This window comes from Macaca fascicularis, chromosome X, assembly GCF_037993035.2.
Source record: "Macaca fascicularis isolate 582-1 chromosome X, T2T-MFA8v1.1".
Taxonomy (NCBI): domain Eukaryota; kingdom Metazoa; phylum Chordata; class Mammalia; order Primates; family Cercopithecidae; genus Macaca; species Macaca fascicularis.
Window position 1 is genome coordinate 145,809,832 of NC_088395.1, and position 18,762 is coordinate 145,828,593.

General features: G+C 39.7%; 1 protein-coding gene across 1 annotated transcript in view; it reads left to right on the plus strand.

Annotated features, from left to right (window-relative positions):
- F9 (coagulation factor IX) overlaps positions 1 to 16,539 on the plus strand; it is a 32,694-nt gene extending 16,155 nt beyond the window's left edge. Inside the window, exons 5-8 of the mRNA XM_005594717.5 lie at positions 1,854 to 1,982; positions 4,554 to 4,756; positions 13,942 to 14,056; positions 14,719 to 16,539. Of these exons, the coding sequence (XP_005594774.1) occupies positions 1,854 to 1,982; positions 4,554 to 4,756; positions 13,942 to 14,056; positions 14,719 to 15,266 (995 nt within the window). The 3' untranslated portion in view covers positions 15,267 to 16,539. The remainder of the gene's footprint in view (positions 1 to 1,853; positions 1,983 to 4,553; positions 4,757 to 13,941; positions 14,057 to 14,718) is intronic.
- The last annotated feature ends 2,223 nt before the right edge of the window (positions 16,540 to 18,762 follow it).

Consider the following 18,762-nt stretch of genomic DNA (forward strand, 5'->3'; position numbering starts at 1 on the left):
ATGAGATTATGGAATTGCTGTTGCTTTTTGTGTTCACTGAAAAAAAATTAGTAAAACTGTAACTTTCAGAAAAAATGCTTGTACATATAGAAAACCCAAAGCATCTAAACAATTAAAATAAATAAATAAGTATAGAAAGGTTACTGGATACAGAGTCAACATACAAATATCAATTGCATGTCTATGTACCAGCAATGATTCAAAAATGATTTTATAATAGCATTAAAAATTAGATGCTTAGTAATAAATGTGAGAAAGGTGTGCAAGAACTCTACATAAAAAATTATGAGACACTATTGAGAAAAATTAAGGCAAACCTAAATAAATGAATAGGCAATGTCCATCAATTAAAGGATACAATATAGTATACATATCAAATATTTACTAATGGATTCAATGCAATACCAAAGTGCCCAGCAGGCTTTTTTTGGTGGGGGGAGGTCGGGCAGGATTCATAAGCTAATTCTAAAATGCATATGGAAATACAAAGACCCAAGTATAGCCAAGACAGTTTTGAGGAAGAATAAACTTGTACTACTTACACTACTAGATGTCAAGACTTATTATCAAGTTACATTTATTAAGACAGTGTGGTACTGACACAAGGATAGACAAATAGATGAGTGAAACACAATAGAGTGCTCAGAAGCACACCTGTACTTATATAGAGGCTTGATTTATGATAGAGGTGCCAGTGCAGTAGAGAAGGGAATTGTTGGTGTTTTCAATAAAAAGTGATAGGTCAATTAGATATTCATATGGCATGAAGTATAAAACAATAACATTTTATATTCATAACTTGCAGAAAGTAAAAATTTCTTAAAATACAAAAAGTGATCACCATAAAGGAAAAGATTGATAAACTGGACTATATTAAAACTAAGAACTCCTGTTCAGCAAAAGACACTACTTTGACTGAAAAGAACAGTCACAGACTGAGACAAGATATCTGCAATACAGACACCTAATAACTGAACCCCATACAGTGATGGTGGGAATTTAAGTTCGTACAATCATTTTAGAAAATTGCTTGGCAGTATCTACTAGATCTGAACATCTGATCCAGTAATTTCACTCATAATTATAAGCCAGTAAAAAGGCATGTTTATGTCACCAAAAGATATATACAAGAATGTTCATTACACTATTATACATAACAGCCAAAAACTGGAAACAAACCAAATATCCATTAACAGTAGAATGAATAAATAAAAGCTGTAATAGTAATACAATGGAATACTACACAGCAATGTATACTGCTACACAAAACATGGATTAATCTCATAGACAAAATGTTAAATGAAAGACGCAGACGAGTACATATTGTGAACTTCTGTTTATAGTTCAAGAGCTGGCAAGAACTGTTTACTGTGTTAGAAGTCCAGGTAATGGTAACCTATAAAAAGGAAAAAGGGTGGAATGATTGGGAGGGAGCATCTTCTGGGGTATTGATAATGTGCTATGTATTGGTCAGTTTAGTGTTTACATAGGCTCATTTACTTCATGAAAACTTATACTAAAATTTTGTGTATTTTTTGAATATATGTTATACATTAATAAATAGGGTTTTTAAACCTGTAGTCTATGATTTAGTGAAAGTAGAATATCCAAACAGTTAGTTTTAAACCAATCCATTATAGTGCTACCACCATTTTTATGCCTTATTGAGAAGTTTATTTTACCTTTCTTTCCACTCTTAGTTCAAGGCTCCAAAATTTCTCTCCCCAATGTACATTGGGGGCAACATGAATGCCCCCAACGTATATTTGACCCATACACGAGTCAATATTTCCATGTACTTTTTAGAAATGAGTGTTAAATTATGCTGTTACTGTCTATTTTGCTTCTTTTAGATGTAACATGTAACATTAAGAATGGCAGATGCAAGCAGTTTTGTAAAAATACTGCTGATAACAAGGTGGTTTGTTCCTGTACCGAGGGATATCGACTTGCAGAGAACCAGAAGTCCTGTGAACCAGCAGGTCATAATCCAAATAAGAGTTTTTAAAGAAAATCTGTATCTGAGCCTTCAACATTTTAACAAACCTACATAATTTTAATTCCTACTTGAATCTGCTTCCTTTTGAAATCATAGAAAAGATCAGTAGCTTGAATTAGACCAATTAATTTTCTAGATTGCATCATATTTTAAACTATGTAATCATCTACAACCTGAATTCTTTTCTGTGTCCAATTTGTCCAATTTTTTCTCTAACATTTATATCACAAAGCAATTAATTTGTGTGATTTCTGCATATATATTTGTAATTCATCAAGTCAAATCAATGTAGTAATACTATATCATAAAATATACACAAATAATTGAGTGGATAGGCTTCTAGTACAAGGACGGTAAGTTTGAAGCATGATTCCATCTGGGCTGGCTAGTTTACTCTGAGAAAGTTATTTTTTATTGTTGGGTCTGAAGCTGAGTTTACACAATTGGTGTCAGAATGATTCCGGCAATGAACTGTTTTAAGTTCTGCTAGGCTGGTCAGCACAATCTATATGGCTGTGAACAAAGCAATGTTTCCCAGTCATATCAACCATGCCACCATTTTAACAGCTGATTAGTGTATTCAGAGCATCTCCACTCCATGTTCGTATGGCTCTTATCTAAAGATGAAAGCAGTAGACACTTTTATGTTTTGAAAAATTTAGGCTCTTCAGGGTCAATTATATTTGATAAATGAGGGGCTTTTTTTGAAGCAAACTAGATATAATTTCTTTTGCATTTCTAAAGCCTAATATCTTATTAAATTGGTACATTAAATCGTGTACCATTTCTCTGTAACTGGTTCCAGTACCTATCTCAGCACTATACCAGGCAGAGGAAATTAAAGAAAGAACCAGTGCCGAGACCAGCTTGGTCAGGGAGACCCTAACCCAGTGGCACTAGAGGAATTAAAGACACGCACACAGAAATAGAGTATGGAGTGGGAAATCAGGGGTCTCACAGCCTTCAGAGCTACGAGCCCCGAACAGAGATTTACCCGCATATTTATTGACAGCAAGTTGGTCGTAAGACTTACTAAAACTATTCCTTATGGGAAATAAAGGGATGGGTCTGGCTAGTTAACTGCAGCAGAAATGTGTCTTTAAGGCACAGATCACTCATGCTATTGTTTGTGGTTTAAGAACACCTTTCAGTAGTTTTCCGCCCTGGGTGGGCCAGGTGTTCCTTGCTGTCATTCTGGTAAACCTACAGCCTTCCAGCGTGGGCGTCAAGGCCATCACAAGCATGTCACAGTGCTGCAGAGATTTTGTTTATGGCCAGTTTTGGGGCCAGTTTATGGCCAGATTTGGAGGCCTATTCCCAATAAACCAGAAGGCAGGAATATATATCCTGCAACTAAAATGAAGAATCTCTAGGGCTTCGGGGCCTGCCCACTTGTCCTTCTGCCTGGTTCTTCACATATGCTGTCTCAAAGCTAGTCTACCTTGAGAGGAGCATGAATATGTGTGTGGGTGTGTGTCTGTGTGTGTATTTTAACCTTAAAAACCTAACTTCCAGTATAGACAGATGGCATAGTAGCTAAACCCTTACAAGCTCTTCTATGCTATAAAAGAGAAACAGAATTGAGAACCACCTCCAACTATTAAGTGTTATATTTGAATATAGCCTTAGCTTTAGCAGAACAAGTAGGCCAAACTTAAAATAAGCTTTTCTGCCTTTTCAACGATAATGGTCCCTTTTCTGTAGCCATTGTTGATCGTGTACATTTATACATAAGTATTTTGAACTAATTTCCTGGTTTCTCAACCACTTGCTGTCTTCACGATACTTTGTCGCAGCTGGTTGCTATAGAAATGTCTGTTACAAGGAATGTGGCTTGAAGGAAAGTGAGAAATGAAAATGAAATCTGAAGTGACTTTTTTTGACTACAAATTCCCATTCTGGTAGTCCCCAGTGTATCAATACATTATTTTTCTTCAGAAAATAAACGAACCCAAGGAAAAATGGTGGGCAGGTCCTGGTGAATATGACTGTGATAATTATATTAGCAATCTCTTTGGCTAATATTTGAAACCCAGGTAATTGAATCACAATGATCTCTCCCCAGAAAATAACGTAAAATGCACCTTGGAATCTAGAAGGCATTTTAGTCTGCAAAAGAAACCTTCCTAATGATAAGCAGCAGAAGTCCCATTTACCAAATTGGAAAGTTAAAGTTACAAAGCATCAATCTTCAGACTTCCATTCAGGGATGGCAACTGGGAGTAAGACTTTTTAGTAAAGAAACTAAACAGAAAGTCATTAGACTCTGTAAAAGTCTTACCAAATTTGATTCTGGAACACCTATTCTATTTCCGTAAAGATGATGAATTCCAGAGCCAAGTGTTCTTTTCATGAAGGATTTGAAAACTGTCCATGAAAATAATGCAATCAACCTTTTAGCTTGAGATTCTATTCACTGATTAGATTTTTTTAAATACTGATAGGCCTGCTTCTCAGAAGTGACAAGGATGGGCCTCAATCTCAATTTTTGTAATACATGTTCCATTTGCCAATGAGAAATATCAGATTACTAATTTTTCTTCTGTTTTTCTAGTGCCATTTCCATGTGGAAGAGTTTCTGTTTCACAAACTTCTACACTCACCCGTGCTGAGACTGTTTTTCCTGATGTGGAATATGTAAATTCTACTGAAGCTGAAACCATTTTGGATAACATCACTCAAAGCACCCAATCATTTAATGACTTCACTCGGGTTGTTGGTGGAGAAGATGCCAAACCAGGTCAATTCCCTTGGCAGGTACTTTATACTGATGGTGTGTCAAAACTGGAACTCAGCTGGCAAGACACAGGCCAAGTGGGAGACTGAGATTATTTTACTAGACAGCCCTATTGGGATGTGAGAAGTATTTAGGTAAGTTTCAGCACTAACCAATGTGAGAAAGCCTCCAGAGATGAGCAGCTGGTGAAAGAGAGGCCCAAATCAGCTACTATACAGGTCAGGAAGAATTTGGCATTAAGGAAATGCATAGCATGATTCCAGACAGGCAACTGGTCAACGACATGAAAGTCTGGAAGAAAGGTCACAGGGTACTTCAGCCTCAGCCCTTGCAAAAACTGGTGAGAGTTGGAAAGTCTTTCGGCCAAGAAAAATTGGATTATTTAAAAGGGGGTAAAGAAAGGGACTCAGGGAGGAAGGATTAAGGCAAGAACTAGGTTCCAAGAAACAGCATCAGAGTGTGTCTTGGTCTACAGCTATAGTTCTCGTGGTAGCATCAGAATCACCTGGGAATATGGAAATGCAAATTCTCCTACCCCCACCCTAGACCTACCAAATCAGAATATCTAGGGGGTGGGGCCCAGCAATCTGTGTGCAAACAAGCACTACAGGTGATTTTGATGCACTTTATAGTTTGAAAACTAGGCCAGGTGCAGTGGCTTATGCCAGTAATCCCAGCACTTTGGGAGACTGAGACGGGAGAATCGCTTAAGCCCAGGAGTTTGAGACCAGCCTGGGCAACATGGCGAAACTCCATCTCTATAAAAAATATATATATATATGTAAAAATTAGGTAGGTGTGATGACTCCCACCTGTGCTCCCAGCTATTTAGGAGGCTGAGGTGGGAGAATCACCTGATCCTGGAAAGTTGAGGCTGCAGTCAAACGTGATCACACCACAGCACTTCAGCCTGGGTGACAGAGTAAGACCCTATCTCAAAAAACGGAAAAAGAAAAACACTGGCCCAAAGGAAATGAACTTGTTACAGAAGCCAGGGTTCAAAACACCAAATGATGGACTTGTTGTACCTAGTCCTTCCAGTGTGCTCTGCAGACATTTCTCCAAGTGTGGTCTGCAAACAACCTACATATGTAGAATTACCTATGCACATTTTCCATTTAACAACCACGAGCTACATTTGTAGCAAAATCTGGGTTGTAACTTAGCCTACAGCTAAAGCCTAAGAGATTCCATCTGTGAGAAGGAATAACCCACCTCTTTGGCCCCACTCCCCAGGCAGGAAGCCAGGATGGTCCTTATATAAAGTTGTGCTGTCCAATAGGTAACCACTAGCCATATATGGCTATTTAAAGTTAAATTACCTACAATTAAGTGAAATTAAAAATTCAGTTCCTCAATTGCACCTGCCAAATTTTAAGTGCATAACAGCCACATGCGGGTACTAACTACTGCATTGCAGAGTGCAAGTGGAGACAAAACATGGTATTACTGCGGAAATTTCTATTGGATAGCACTTATAATCGTTTAGTCTAATTTAAAACTCCCTAGTTGCCACAGTCATGATTTGGTAGTAATTTCACGGATTTCTCTACTGAGGTTTGAATCTCTGCCATTAGAGACTGATAACTTTAAAGACTGCAATGATCAAACTGGTAACAATTTAAGCCAGAATCAGGTAAATCTCCTGAGTTTTAACAGCACTGGAATTTTTCTGGGACTAGCTGTGTATCTATCCAGGATTCTTGAGAATGCCTGCCATTTTCCAACATAATGGATGTAAGATATTACACATATACCTGGGGATGGGGCAGTAGGTATAACTGCACAAGCATTGTGGAGAATGGTATCAAAGAGTGGCAGAACATCACAAGCAAGGTTTTCCCTTTCTTTTACCTTTGCTTTTTAAAAAGACAATATTTGCTGGACCTGATCTTATAGACCATAAATGGGACACTGTACGTTCCTTTTTACCTCGTCTGTTTCTACTTAAATGCATCCTATAAGGGCTGCTTCCCTTACCCACCATAACCCCTTCCTTCACTCATCCATATCTTTGCTCTTCTTCACAATTCTGTAATATTGACCTTCTTTATGAACCTTTCCTGGAACAACCCCTCTTGAGTGCAAGCACTCTTATTATGCCTTCAATGTATTTAATATCCATGTATCTAATTCTAATTTTGTCATTTGCGTTCTCATGTATTTTCATTCATTAGGTGTCCAACTTCCATGGATAACATGGTTACAAAAAAAGATCCTACTTTATGACAATTATCTTCCTTGGGTTTGTGAGACATAGAACAGTGCTTACAGTGGGGGACCCAAGAACCCCGGAAAATATATTAGCTAAGAAGATAACTTCCGTTTTTAAAAGTCCAAGATTAAAAAAAAAAAAAGTATGCTTTGTGAGTTTAGCATTGTCTCCTTGTCATTCCAGAAATGAAATGGCAAATACATTTAAATCAGAACTAAAAAGGGGAACAGGGTATAAAGGCTCAGTTTAGTCACATAATTTCACTTTCTCACCCACCCTCTTTAAACCAGATGTTTGCCAATGTGTTAACAATGCAGATCTTTCCTGAAAGAAAGTTTAGTAACTCAAGCAGACACTTTATTTTCTTTTCAAGCAGAAAAGACTATGAGATGGTGGTTGTGGCTGTTCTGGGAGGGAGAAGATATAAATGATACACATCATTTCAAATTATGTCATGACCTTCTCACTGCACACTTATAGTTACTGTCCCTGTTGTCTTTTTGCTCTCAAGCCTAGCTAAGATCATTTGGAATGTTCAAGATCACTCATACATGCATGTGCACACATGCACGTGCACATAGGTTCACTCCCTATTTCATCCATATGAACTAAGATTACTGACCTGGACAGATTCAAAGCACTAACTTTTATTCTCTTCCAAAGGCAAGAAGCTGAGCTACTTTCCAGAATAGTTGTGAAAGACCCCGTCATACTTCTGCATTGCTTCCTCCACACCACCTCCATCTAGTTCCTTATGAAAGGTTACTGGTTTTCAAAAATACGAGATAAATTGAGTGTATAAAAGTCATTTCTAGACAAAATGAAACAAACCAGAATCTCTCCTCATTTGTGGATGGGCCACCTCCACCATGTCATGGTTAATCTGCAGGAGGAAATACTAGATTTGATTGCAGATCAGACTGCAGCAAACCTGCTGTGACTAAGGCATCAAGAGAAAGCAAGCAACAGCTGGGGCTTCAGTGGTGAAAACATTATATATCTAGCTTTGAAATATGAAATACTATTTAGCAGTGTCACCTAGAAAAGAGTGTTTCAAAATGCTGATGCTTCATAAGAACCTTTCTCTTCAGAGTGGTTTCTTTTATCTTTCAAATTAGCCAGGGTGAGAAATAAAGCGATCACTTGGTGAAGAAATCTCACAAAGAACAACATAGTTCACTTTCATCTTGAGTAACGAACAGATTGAACAAACTAGAAATGTTTAGTCTGTTAAAGAAAAGGTGAGCTGTTTGCAAGAGCCACAAGGGAAAAGGGAAGACAGCTTCTTTGTGGACTTAAGGGTGAAAGTTGCAAGCGGGCAGGAAGATTCTGACCTCCATTAAGAAAGCCCTTCCCAACCAACAACCACTGGGTTGGTTGCGTAGGTTGGGCAGCGTTAGGAGCAAATGTTGATTGAACAAATTTGTGTCGGAATTGTTGACTTAAAGAGCTGTTCTGTCACTGGGGACAGGAGCGGCTGGATAGCCCCATTCAGGGAGAGGGCATTTGTTCACCTGGCGAGAGATCAGAGCAGGCTAAGGGACCGCTGGGATCCTGTCCGGCTTTGAGACCCTACAGAGCCATGTTCACCTAGCACGTATCCCGTCTGCGGTCGCGCTCCTTTCTTACCTTATTCCAGGGCTTTCACCTCAGCTTGCCAGGCTGGAGCCAAGGGCCAACGCAGCCGCGCCTTGCTCGCGACGGTAGCTTCCCAGGAGCCCCCTTATGGTTCCGGAACGGCGCTGCCGGCCCCATTCTCTTTGCTACCTCCTAAAGCCAAAAGCACTGGCGGGCCGGGCCAACTTCTAAAGTCGCGCGAGATTAGAAGGTCTAAGATAGGAACCGCGTGAGGCCAATGGAAGGAGGTACTTCAGTTTCCCTCCAGATGCCCAGCGATGGGCTCCAGAGCTCCTTGAGAACTCGGGAAAGGAAGCAGGGTCTCTGAAGAAATACTTCAGGAGTAGAAAGAGGAAGCTAGAGGGTTAAATGCACTACACAGGAACAGAAATGAGTTTTTCTTAGAGTAAGTATATGTCTAGAGGTGTAGTAAGCTAAAACAAGTCTTGAATTGCATACCGCTACGTAGGGAAAAAATGAAAGCCTTTGAACATTAGTGAAAAAAGGGAAACTGTAACGCCTGTATTACTAGATAGCTTTCATCAACAACTCAAAAGCGAGAGATTTGAAGAAGCAACAAAGCTTTAATTTGGTTTGGATCCCATGGCCATGACCCTGCCAGCCGACAATTCTAGGCATGTGCAAACTGGCCCCCAAAATTCCTCCCACATTTCCAAAGAACTATTTGGCCCTTTATGTGAAGTACCTGGTTTTTCCATTTTCTGTTTTACCATAGGCCTCAGTTCGGTGTGTGGCATACAGTCTTCAAATATTTAACAATTTGAAGATGATTCTATCAGATTAAAAAAAAAGAATACAACGGAAGCCAAGTGATTAAGCTTTCCTTATGCTCATATTAAGTTGTAGCATATGCATTTACCGATGGTTAACCGTATTAACCTACAGAAAATGTCCAGGGAAACGGTCTGTTTCTTATTCTATTTTTGACCTAAAAAAAAAATCTTTAAAATGTCTTAGCAGTTTCCCCTGTCTCCACTTCCCTCAGTTTTGGTCTGAAGCTACCCTGTACAGCTAGCTACAGAGATTCAATCCTTTCTGTTGGATTAGGACACATCCCAGTGGCAGATAGCATGCAAAGTTATTATATGTATGAATCAGAACTTGTTTTTCCTTAGGGGCCAGGATGTTGCACTAAGGTCTTAAGACTATAGCAATATCTTCACTTGAAAAAGGTAGCCCTCTATTATTCCTATCTCAGATGATAAGAATTCAATTAAGAGGAATAAGAACGTGACATATGTAACCTCACCTGGCTCTACAAAGCTAATCTGGACAGACATTTAAACAATTATCCTCTAAGATTATTTGATGAAATGAACTTCAATGACTAGCTAACCATTAAAAACCAAAGTGAGCATCCCATCTGTTCCCAGCCAAATGACCTAGAGCAAAGGACTAGGCAAACCACATCTGTGGGCATAGCAAGCTGTACATCACAGACAAATGAATTTGCTTTGTATATGAGTGAGAGCAAACACTCTTTATTGTAAAGCTTGGGTGGGTAGGTAGGGAGAATAATGGTTTTGCTGAAATCACAGGGAATGGTTATGATGGAGTTAAAGGTCAGGAAGAGAACAAAAGGGTAAGAGCTGTTCTGGGCTGGCATCATCAATGAAGAGCACAAATTCAGATGTGAATGTATATTTTGTAGAAGCATGTATGTGGTTGGTGTGTGTATATATGTGTGTCTGAAAGAGGGAAAACAGGCTCCCATTAGACTATGACTAACAAAAATGTTTGACAGATTATAACTCAGATGCCTTACTCAGAGCATATGCCTTCCCATTTTCCCCATTATTCCCCAACATGATGTCTTAAAAAGTTCTTAAAAAGAACTTTTCCTTGACCGAGCAGACATCTCATACCCCAAATAGCTAATATTTTGATAGCTATGATCCTGAATGACCAAACATTCCAAAACCAAATAGTTTGTAATATCTTTAAATGCAAATATATTTTAGGCCTTTTCCTTGGCAAGGATGTTTGGTCAGGGGTTGGCAAAAATAATGCTCTTCAGACTTAAAAGAACACAACCGTATTTCTTAGCCATCCACCAGAAAGTAGTAGAAGCTCCAGGAAACAAGTCTTTGTCAGCTACATCATAATCTCTCTGCCCAGGGCCTGTGGATGTCATTCATCCTGGCCTAACTAGCCTACTGGGCTGAGAGATGTTCAATTTCCCCACTAATACACTAGCCAGAGGAGAAGCACCGTGATATCATTGCATGTTAATTCTTAATTCCAATTGCTTAAACAGATATGTTCAGTTGTAACTATCATGACCAGTATATAACAGTGTTGGCCAAGTTTTATTGATGCTGAAAATCAATTGGAGTTACAGCCAGACACATGGTCTTATGACCGGCGTACTTACACAGGGCTTTGCACTCAGACAGATCATGCATCTGGGGTTTACTGCTTTGCATTTTTGTTTTGTAACTGAAGTCTGATGAGCCAGCCAGAGCATGGGCTACCTAGGGACCTGAAACCCTGCAACCCCACTTCTCACCACCTCCCAGGGTGATTTCTCGACCCCCCACTCCCCTACCACCTAGTGCCTTAGCCAGCCCTGGCTCTCCCTCCAAACACCTGCCCAATGACCACTGCCACCCCATGGTGCCCAGACATACTCTCCCTCCTCATCCCTACCCAGCTGCCACTGCCACTCTTCTCCCCCGGTGGGGACATGGGCATAGGTACAGGGAGAGTTAAGGTTGGTCAGGTGCACATGCCCTATGCTGTCTTGGAAGGTTGCTTGGCCATGTGGCATCTCTGGACCAAGAATGTACCACAGCACATTTGGAGGGTGAAAGGTGGGGGCACACCCCTTGTCCACCTCCATTTCAGGCATGGAACACATCCTGGCATGAAAGTTGAGTCCCTTGGGAATCACGTCTCCACCTTGATTGGCACAGTAGGCCAATGACAAGGGAAGATTAACACACCCTCCCCTGCTGGGACCCAGCATCCTGTGGCTGGCAGGCAGGGGATCCTAAGGACATATGGGTGTTAAATTGTAGGGTGCGCTTCCTGGACACCTTTGAGGGTCTGCACTGCCCCAGCAAATATCCCCATGCTAGAGGGAGCAAAATATTAAATGGCGAATTTAAAAAATGTAACATGATGGGTTACAAAAGAGACTACAGAGGAAAGAAAAAAGTTTTGTATTTTAGTGTCTTCAATGGCACCTTTCTTCCTAGCTTTTGAACAAGGAGCGCCACATTTTTATTTCTCACTGAGCCCCACAAAGTATGTAGCCATTCCTGCTTGGAGTGAAGACTTTTAAAACATAAAGATTATCAAGTCTTAGAAATTCTGATTCAGTAGATATATAACAGGTCTCTAACTTAATTATGTAAAGAATTCTGGAGGGCTTCATTTTACCCAGTCCCACCCACCAAATATTCTGGTAAATTAAGCTTGGATTAGCCCCCAGATCTGCATTTTATAAGGATGATTTTATAAGGATGATTAGCCCTCAGATGATTCTACTGCAACTGGTCCACAGACCATGCCTGGACTGAAATTGGGTGCTTAGGAGCACAAATTCTGGAGCCGGCCAGACTTGAGTTTGCTTCCTAGCTTTACCAACTGACCTCAGGGGAGTTAGCGTTTCTCTCTAAACTTTAGTTCATGCATCTATAAATATATTAATATCACATCATAAGGATATTATGTTGTATTAAATGTCTATAAACCCCACAATGATTAACCCAAAGTAAACCCTCAAATAAATGTTCAAAAAAATTAGGAAAATTGTTAAGTCTGGGTTGTATGCACACTGATGTTTGTTATATTATGTAGTTTTTTCTGTATTTTTACAACATTTCAGAATAAAAAGCAACAGCTAGGAGAAGAGGGAGATGGCCAGGCGCAGTGGCTCATGCCTCCCAGCGCTTTGGGAGGCCAAGGCGGGCGAATCACGAGATCAAGAGATCGAGACCATCCTGGCCAACATGGTGAAACCCCGTCTCTACTAAAAATACAAAAATTAACTGGGCGTGGTGGCATGCACCTGTAGTCCCAGCTACTCGGGAGACTGAGGCAGGAGAATTGCTTGAACCTGGGAGGCAGAGGTTGCAGTAAGCTGAGATCTCATCACTGCACTCCAGCCTGGTGACAGAACGAGACTCCGTCTAAAAAAAAAAAAAAAAGATAAGAGCAGGAGAGCCAGAGTATGAAAAAGGAAGTCAGAGCCCTTTAATGACTCGGCCCTTAGGTCTCCAGGTAGGAGGCTAGTGCTTCAGTGTCCAGGACACAGTAGGCGTTCTGTAAATTAAATTCAGGACAAAAAGAACATGCCCCAAGGACCATCTGATATCCACTTAAAGTGATGGACCACCTCCTTTCCCTTGTTTATGAATGGGTTTATGCCTAAGACTGCGTGCACTTTAATACAAGGGCAGTCGTTCAGAACTAGTCAGCGCCTGAAAAGGATTTACCAAATGTTGAGTGTGCCCTCTAGTGTTCACACTTCCCAGCTTTCTTCCTGTAAAGGTGGATCAAGGCACTTGCTTACAACTGGAACTGAAATCCTCCAAGTCGATCTAGACATTGAGATGGAGAAAATATTCATTGTCCACTGTAATTATGCAACAAATATCCAGCTGAAATAATGAACTGGCCTCTTATCTAACAATACCCAGGCTCAATGCGTCACTCCTTTGTCCACTTTGCCCAAAATTCAACCACAGCTAAGTTGACATTTTAGGACAAAGGCAGCTTACCATCCAGCCAGAGGGGAGTAGAGTATGGTTAAGAGAGAGTGGAAAGAATGAATGGGCCCTGCTATTCCTCACTGCCTGCATGGCTATAAGCACAGTCCTTATGGAGGCCTTAGGTCTTGTTTCATAATATTCCAGTTTGGAAAGGGTTTGAAAAGACCTCCTAGAAAAATCAGTAGTTTTTCTTTTTCAAGTAACATGTAGCAAAAAAATTTCATCATGTAGGCACAGGGAACACCCTAATAACTATTAATCTCAAGGAGTCAAGTCAGTGTGTTTCCTACTGTACCTGCTGTATCCCCATGAAGCAAATTTTGCCATCAGAGAAACTGACTCATGGGGAAAAATATCCAAGAACCTCAAATCACCAAAAGAAGCCATTTCTCAGATCTGCCTCAGCTTAAGCTTCCTTGTCTCTGTGTGTTGCTTTCAATGCAGTTACATAAATGGCTTTTTTGTTTATGCACCGGAAACACTAATTCATCTGCAAAGCTCACATTTCCAGAAACTCCATTTCTGCCAGCACCTAGAAGCCAATATTTTGCCTATTCCTGTAACCAGCACGCATATTTATTTTTTTCTAGATCAAATATATTATGCAGTAAGAGTCTTAATTTTGTTTTCACAGGTCGTTTTGAATGGTAAAGTTGATGCATTCTGTGGAGGCTCTATCGTTAATGAAAAATGGGTTGTAACTGCTGCCCACTGTGTTGAAACTGATGCTAAAATTACAGTTGTCGCAGGTAAATAAAGAATAATAATCTGCAGCACCACTAGCTCTTTAATATGATTTGTACACCATATTTTACTAAGGTCTAATAAAATTGTTGCTGAATAAATTGGGCTAAAGGCAGAAGGGTCATAATTTCAGAACCCAAGTTGCACCATCCTCCAACCCTCCATAGTTCTTTTGATGTACCCATATTATCACTCCTTTCAGTGAGGTACAATTAGTTATTGATGTAGTCATTTCCCTACCAGAAAGTCTTCCCAAAAACCAGTATCATGTCACTGATCCTTTTGTCTCTGGTGCTTGGCACAACCTGTAGCAGGTTCTTAGAAAACAAACATTTGAATTAATGGCCAAATGAATTTGTGCTCAAAAAAGGGGTCAGAATACTTGAAATTTGGAAAATCTAGGATAATTCATGACTAGTGGTTTCATTATCATCAATGAAAAGCTTATAACAGCATAAGTGAACAGAACCATCTCTATGATAGTCCTGAATGGCTTTTTGGTCTGAAAAATATGCATTGGTTCTCATTACATTTAACCAAAATTATCACAATAGAAGAATGAGATCTCTGACATTGCCAATTAGGTCAGTGATCCCGAGTAGACCCTTAGAAAATCTGTGTATGTGAAATACTGTTTGTGACTTAAAATGAAATTTATTTTTAATAGGTGAACATAACATTGAGGAGACAGAACATACAGAGCAAAAGCGAAATGTGATTCGAATTATTCCTCATCACAACTACAATGCAACTATTAATAAGTACAACCATGACATTGCCCTTCTGGAACTGGATGAACCCTTAGTGCTAAACAGCTATGTTACACCTATTTGCATTGCTGACAAGGAATACACGAACATCTTCCTCAAATTTGGATCTGGCTATGTGAGTGGCTGGGGAAGAGTCTTCAACAAAGGAAGATCAGCTTCAGTTCTTCAGTATCTTAGAGTTCCACTTGTTGACCGAGCCACATGTCTTCGATCTACAAAGTTCACCATCTATAACAACATGTTCTGTGCTGGCTTCCATGAAGGAGGTAGAGATTCATGTCAAGGAGATAGTGGGGGACCCCATGTTACTGAAGTGGAAGGGACCAGTTTCTTAACTGGAATTATTAGCTGGGGTGAAGAGTGTGCAATGAAAGGCAAATATGGAATATATACCAAGGTATCCCGGTATGTCAACTGGATTAAGGAAAAAACAAAGCTCACTTAATGAAAGATGGATTTCCAAGGTTAATTGATTGGCACTGAAAATTAACAGGGCCTCTCACTAATCACTTTCCCATCTCATTATATTTGAATATATACATTCTATGATTATTGCTTTTTCTCTTTACAGGGAAAATTTCATGTTTTACCTGAGCAAATTGATTAGAAAATGGAATCACTAGAGGAATATAATGTGCTAGGAAATTATAGCCATTTCTAAGGGCCCAGCCCTTGACAAAATTGTGAAGTGAAATTCTCCACTCTGTCCCTCAGATACTATGGTTCTCCACTATAGCAACTAACTCATCTGATTTTCCCTCCTTAGCAGATTCCATCTTCCCGATCTTCTTTGCTTCTCCAACCAAAACATCAATGTTTATTAGTTCTGTATACAGTACAGCATCTTTGGTCTACTCTATCACAAGACCAGTACCACACTCATGAAGAAAGAACACAGGAGTAGCTGAGAGGCTAAAACTCATCAAATACACTACTCCTTTTCCTCTATCCTATTCCTGAATCTTTTACCTTTTTCAAATCCCAATCCCCAAAGCAGTTTTTATCTTTCTTACTCCCTCTCTCCCTTTTACCCTCCACAGTCATTAAAGGAGAGATGGGGAGCATCATTCTGTTATACTTCTGTACGCAGTTATACATGTCTATCAAACCCAGACTTGCTTTCATAGTGGAGACTTGCTTTTCAGAACATAGGGATGAAGCAACGTGCCTGAAAATTTTGGGGGAAAAGTTTCTTTCAGAGAGTTATTATATATATATATATATATACACACACACACACACATATACACACATATAATGGAAGCAATAAGTCATTCTAAGAGCTTGTATGGTTATGGAAAAAAGCTGACATTGACGCAGATATATTGTACTCTTTCTAAAAATTAATAATAATAATGCTAACAGAAAGAAGAGAACAGCTCATTTGCAGTCTACAACTAGTAGAGACTTTGAGGAAGAATTCAACAGCGTGTCTTCAGCAGTGTTGAGAGTCAAGAAAGAAGTTGAAGTTGCCTAGACCAGAGGACATAAGTAACATGTCTCCTTTAACTGGCATGCCCCTGAAGTGGAGAAGGGTGCAGCAGGCTCGAAGACATAAGTCATTCCAATCAGCCAACTAAGTTGTCCTTTTCTGGTTTCATGTTCACCGTGGAACATTTTGATTATAGTTAATCCTTCTATCTTGAATTTTCTAGAGAGTTGCTGACCAACAGACGTATGTTTCCCTTCGTGAATTAATAAACTGGTGTTCTGGTTCATACCTTGGCTTTTTGTGAATCCCATTGATGTGATTCAGCCACCCTGTATTTGATGATGCATAGGACTACTGACAAAATCACTTCGACCCCGCCAAGCTGCTGCCTTCTCTTGCCCCCCCTCATCCCCAGCCAGGCCTCACTCTTGCTAATTCCTTTAGTTCTTTTAGTCAATATATTTTTGTCTTCTCATATAAGTATAAATAAACATATTTTTAAATTTCTTGGCTTGGTCCAGTGGCTCATGCCTATAATCCCAGCACTTTGGAAGGCCAAGGTGGGTGGATCACCTGAGGTCAGGAGTTTCAGGCCAGCCTGGCCAACATGGTGAAACCCTGTATCTACTAAAAATAGAACAATTAGCTGGGCGTGGTAATTTGTGCCTGTAATCCCAGCTACTGGGGAGGCCAAGGCAGGAGAATCACTTGAGCCTGGGGAGCAGGGGGTGGGGGAGGTTGCAGTGAGCCGAGATCGCACCAGTGCACTCCTTCCTGGGTGACAGAGTGAGATTCTGTCTCAGAAATAAAATAATTAATTAAATAAATAAATACATTTCTTGAGGCGTTTCTTGTTAAATCATTCATGGAGAGGTATCCCAAATACTACATTCAACAAAACACTCTGAAAAATGTTTTCAAATGCAATATAACATAGCAGAGATTTGATGCTCTGTTATCCAGCTTTCATATAAGGCAGTGTGAGCTGTGTTCCAGAGAGGAAAGTGGTCTGAATCCACCTGAGACAGAATTGGGTCTAACTAGCTGTGAGTATGGCCTTCAATAAATCACTCTCCATTTGGAAATTCGATTTCTCCACTTGTATAATGGAAGAGTTTGACAGGATGCTCTCCAAAATCCCTTGCAATTTTGTTAGTCTGTGATTTTATGTTTTTATTTTTTATGTCTTCATTCAACAAATATTCAAGGAGTAATTGTTGTGTGCCAAATACCAACAGTGTTCATTAAATTGCAATTCAGATTTTATATATATAGTTATAATAATGTATAATGTATATACATTGCTTTGTAAGTGCCTGTTACACTACTAGACAGTAGTTGCTCAATAATTGTTAGCTGAATCCGAATTCATGTTTATCCCAGAGTAGCAATTAGTCTTGTATTGAGTATCATGAAAGAAGGCCATACTTAAATAAGAATAATGCCTGGAGTTTAGATTTTATGAACAAATGAAAGGAAATTGGTTCTGCTTTTGTTGACTAAAGGAGGGGAAGAGAGAAGAGACACTATAATTGTCTGCCTCAGATTTAAGGATGATGCTAATTCATGCATTAAACATGTTGCTTCAAATTTGAATGACCAAAGGTCTGTAGCCTCAGCACTTCAAAATTGGTAAAAGTAAGATGCTCTGGCCTTGTTTCCATAGAGACCACCCCTTACAAAGGCACCAGTGGGAAACTGGCCTCAGGACTCCTGTGACTGGTCTTCTCTGTGGTAGAGAAAGGAGCTCCTGGACCCATAAATCTCTAAGCTACAGTTCTTTTGGTCATGGGCTCAAAAATGATTGAATTCATCATGAGCCACCTGTGGCATATTGCCACCACTAAACATGTGGGGCCTTTAAGCTCACTAAGAGCCAATGTCCTCGGAGACAGCCCTGACTGGATTCTACCTAGGGCATTTGCAATTGCCATATAAGAATCATAAGTGCTTTCAAAATCACTGTAGCTAATTTGCCTACATAGACTAAAACATGCTGCCATTATATTGGAAGTGACAGATTAAAATAGAACTCTTACCAAGTGAAGGAAAGTGTGCTAAGATAGTGCAGTCATTTTAACTTTCTGTTTAAGTATGATTGTTTTTAGTTCTTTTGAATATTTAGTTGTTTTATAGTGACAGGAATGAAGTACTGTCCAATTTTCTCCGCCAAGGAAAAAAGAAAAGGTGTTCTTCCTTACTTAACTGAACCAAAACAGACTAGTTTACAAAATTGCCTAATTAGAATTGCTAAACACATTCCAAATGCTTACAGTCTAATCCAGGAATGTCAGAGCTGCAAGGGCCCTTAAACACTGTCTAATCCACTCCACTCATTTAGCAGATGAGGAGATTGAGGCCAACATAAGGCCAGGCCCAAGATAACACAATGACAGCCAGGACTAGAGCTCAAGTCTCCCACCCTGCACTTTGAAATAATAATGCTTTCAACTGGGGTGCATTAACTCTACTATCTATATTTTTAGGGCAGCTGGGGCATTCTGCATTG